The sequence below is a fragment of the Varroa jacobsoni genome, unplaced genomic scaffold (genome assembly GCF_002532875.2).
Source record: "Varroa jacobsoni isolate VJ856 unplaced genomic scaffold, vjacob_1.0 scaffold_936, whole genome shotgun sequence".
Lineage (NCBI taxonomy): Eukaryota > Metazoa > Arthropoda > Arachnida > Mesostigmata > Varroidae > Varroa > Varroa jacobsoni.
Genome location: NW_019213838.1, coordinates 125,919 through 130,220, shown reverse-complemented (window position 1 = coordinate 130,220; position 4,302 = coordinate 125,919). Strand labels below are relative to the sequence as shown.

Sequence of the window (4,302 nt, the reverse complement as noted above, 5' to 3'; positions counted from 1 at the left end):
TTTTATGAGTTTGAATTGATCTTTTTTTATTTAAGCTTAATATTATTATTATTGTTATTAATTAAATTAAGTTAATAAATAAAGTTAATTTAAGCCGTCTGTGTAACAGACATGTCAAACAGATGGCTGTCTTCGCCACGAAAGTAGATCGCGCGCCTCTGCCTCAAAAGCATGGAATCCAAGCAGTACTCCCTTTTCCCTCACCACGGCGGTTCCGGGAGAGGATTCCCTTAAGTATGCCATGGTGCACGATATCGTATCTGAAAGTAACAGCTATTTGGAAATTTGCGCTCTCTAGAATAATCTGATCATAAATGCTTCGTCTTTTTGCGTCGTCTCTGTGAACGCGATCTGCGCTCTTCATATCACGCTCAATACGGGAATCTAGGAAGTGAGCATGCTTCGTTAGTGCTCAAAATACTTCGAAAACGCAGTAGTGCTCGTGAATGTATATTGGCAAGCATTATATTGCTCTGCCATACAAACGAACCCAATATTTTTCTTCCATAGATCGAGAAGTCGATTACCCACTCTAGAGAGGTCGCGTTCTCCTATATAGATTATTTAATCAACGCTTACCCAGCTAACCCCTGAAAAGGTTCACCTGTTCAACTCGGACAGTGGGCGTAAAAAAGATCTGAATTCGTCGGACACAAAAAGACGTTCACAGCCAGGTTTGCTATTGTTGTTGACGAAAAACGTTGGCGCTTATGGAGACAACCTCGTGATGTTTGTGCTCCTGTTACTTGCTAAGTTTGACGAGAAGCATCAAAGCTTTGTTAGTGCGCCTCTAATTATGGCAAACGAAGTTGACCACAAAGGATAATCTATTGCGTTCGCTGCAGAACTAAGGTATTGCCGAGTCGCCGTTGTTGTAAATACGCACCGGCTGGAGAATTTTTTCCAAGTTCAACCTCTTACAAATCATCTTATATTCAGTGAGGGAACATAATTCACTGGTGAACTCAATCGACTTACTGAAGAAATCGACCCGGTGCACTCAAGGATCCTGTTGCTGCTTTCTCTAACCTCGTTTCAGGAATTTCGGTCAAGGAGTAGCCAGCTCCGTGTTCAAATCTTGCAATGCCAGCAATCATATGTACTAATATTACAAACGGTGAGTTGTCCTTTGGTGCTGCAGATTTGCTGGAATGGCTCCGCGAGCAGTCGCTTCCATACCGCGCACTCTGGTATCTAGTCTCTCCGGAAGAGGCATTTATGACGAACGATGGCAGTGAATACATCGATATGGCTAATATCGTAAGTATATGATACGATTTACAATGACAGCGTAAAAGATGCAACAAACCGAATGTTTTCTGCACACCGTATGAAACACAAATTACTCTCAAGCGGAATGGTCTCGTCTACATTGACTTGATCAGGACGAAAAGTAGGTAAACATTGTTGTCATCTGTAGTCCAATATAATTCTGCTTTTTTTTTGTCAAACGATCTGCGGATTAGGCTCATAGTCTAAATTATGGCATTGGCGTCGATTTTATCTCTAACACGTGATGACCGAACTGATTTGCTCTGATTCCTCTTTTATTTAAACTGGGACTAACAGGTATTTCTAAGAAGGACAACTAAAGGCTCGATCTTTATGATATCGAATATATCCCACAGTTTTCAACACCTGCTTAATCTATCCTGTTTCGTTGAGCCCGATGACCTTAATTCCGTTCTTTATCACGCAATAGAATTAAAGCTCAAAATATGCTATCATGCATTAATATACAGTGATTTCCAAACGAGATTTCTGTCGCGTTAATTGTAAATTGACAGTCAGGAAAAGTGAGCGGCTAATTATCTATTAAGTTTGCTGGGCTTTCTTTTTTCAAATCCTTTTGCTTGTATCTTGTTGGGCTGTAGGTGTTTTTCTGGTTTCCCACATTGAACAACACAGAGATGCCCAGTTGAACTTTCGATGCCTATTACATTCTTTTTGCGTCGTTTTGTTGTCCATCTGTTACGGTGCATAATAATTTGAAACTCACTTTGACACCGCGTTGTTCTGCTGAGAAAGAGGGCAAGTTCGTGCTTTGCGATCGCACCCTCTTTGCTAGAGTAATTAAGCAGCTAGTCACCGCTACCCTTATTTAAACCCAGTAGTTCGCGATTGTCAACAATAGTTGCATACGCTTGTCTTAAAGCAAATTGTGTAAACTAGGGTCAATAGTTATTGATTACTAACTGAATCAGGCCTTACGCCCTATTATTATGCACAAACAGTCTTTGTTAGGCAACCTAGGCCAGTGTATGCACGAGCGTTTTTTCAGAACGTTATGCTTGAGGAAAAATCAGCTTTGTCTTGTCACAGCTAGAATCACTCACCGTAATCCACCTGTGATGCCATTGACACGCCCCTTTTTCTTCCACTAGATGGCACTGCGCGCAACGAATGAAACGGCGTTTCATCTCTTACGTACCTACGCGGTAAGCCAGTATTGAGCTAACTTCTAATTTTGAAACAAGCGCCACTTAGCTTTGGCTATATATAAAATTTTCAGCTTCCGTCTATAGCGGAGCTCTTGTCTATGGAAGACCCGACGCCGTATCTATCCTGCTAAACGAATCAAACTGTCAAATATCCGAAGCGTTAGATCCTATTGTTCATCTGCCTTTCTGCCTCAGTGTAAGATATCAATAAATACCTAAACAGGTAAATTCAACGCAACACAGCTTGACAACACGTGGTACGATAGCGTCATACGCCTTAGCTATGACAGCCTTTATATTAGCGCAAAAAATCATTTGCATCGCAGAATCGGAAACAATCAGCTGTGCCTGGATTTCCGCGACCGGTGTAAAAATATTTTTTGCGAATATTTCCGAAAGAAGACGTTAAGTCAATGATACTCGTTAGTCGGTCAAGATAGTGCAATGATTTATCTGTGTTTGCGCAGTGCCGTTAGGGGAGATACAGGAAAACTTCGATAACTTAGTTCCCGATAACTGATACGGTAAATAATAGCTAAACGTAAGCCTTAACTTTGACATAGCGTTCTCACACGATGGACGCTAAATGCTTAATGGCGAGGCAGGTTCTGTAACACTCAGATGGAATATTTACAGATAAACTGAGCAATTTTCAACCTGGTTAATCTACATTGCCGTACTACTCCATATGATTTATTTACAACAATACTTCTATAGCTTTTTAATTTTTTTAAAAGTCTAGTTTTGCAATCAAATGTTCATCGAGCTCTGAAGTCAGGCGACAGCAGCAGAAAGTGCCGATGCTAAGTAATACATCCTGGCTTTGCCTGAACTCGCTCGACGCGCTAATACCTAAACGTAAATAAATCTAGTAATGCAAAAGCAGACATCTGTCAACAAATGTCACTGTCAAAATGTCTCAGACATGCTAAAGTCTGATTGCGCGTCTTCAGCCGCCGCTAGTAACGAACGTTTTTCAGAGATACAACAAGCCGCGAGAAACCGCATCTTTTTCCAGCAGCCTAACATTTTGATGGCTGTGTTAATACATTCGTTCAAAATTTTTATTTAAGGAGGGCATACTTTTGGCGGATGATATATACAGATGAATGGTTTTAGATAGCTAGGCGACGAAGCCACTGGATAGCCATCACGGCTATGTTCTAGAAGTACGCGACAATGATCTATATTTAAATAGGTTCCTCAGTCATCCCGTTTCCGGCCTGTCGCTGGTGGCGTAATAAAATTAGCGATGCGAATCCTTTACATAAATCAACGTTGACTCTGTGACATGTTTAAACCCAACATTATTCCAATAAAAGGTCCGCGAAAACGAAAGAACATAGAACAAGCCAGTAGCCTTGGCTCCATTTCACCGCTGAATCACGTGATTTAAATTGTCGCGCACAAAAATGCGATAGAAGCAACGGTGGCTTGGTCGGCCACCAGCGTATTTGTTGTCATCACCACTGTGCCTGCGAATGTTACGATATTTCAAGCTAATGCTATGTTTCTACAAAGCCGTAACGGGTGAAGACTTTAAAAAATTTGTATTCAAGTAAATTTGCTCGCCCCGCCCAGCGGCGCACTCACAGGAGAATATATGAGGCATTGCTGATCGCGGAAGCTGCAAATGAAAGTAAGGATTCAGTGGTTGACATGCTGTATATCATCGCCCGCCCAGGGGGTCGATTTTGTAACGGCACGATTTACTCTTGGAAATGCATACTTGCTTCCCTGTCTCGCGCGACGAACGAAATTTAAGCGCCATCACAGCACGGCAGCAAGATGAGCTTCAACGGAACGTGTCTGTTTGTAGTGTTTTTTTCATTATCCTGGCCTGTCAACTAGAACAGAGACT

General features: G+C 41.7%; 1 protein-coding gene across 3 annotated transcripts in view; it reads left to right on the top strand.

Annotated features, from left to right (window-relative positions):
- Positions 1-294: 294 nt before the first annotated feature.
- LOC111265131 (alkylglycerol monooxygenase) overlaps positions 295-4,302 on the top strand; it is a 15,640-nt gene continuing 11,632 nt past the window's right edge. Inside the window, exons 1-2 of one of the 3 annotated variants that reach the window (XM_022841538.2) lie at positions 302-852; positions 1,040-1,260. In XM_022841538.2, coding sequence (XP_022697273.1) covers positions 1,084-1,260 — 177 coding nt within the window. In that variant the 5' untranslated portion in view covers positions 302-852; positions 1,040-1,083. Of the gene's footprint in view, positions 1,261-4,302 lie in introns of all 3 variants that reach the window. The other 2 variants (XM_022841539.2, XM_022841537.2) reach the window with 2 other exon arrangements.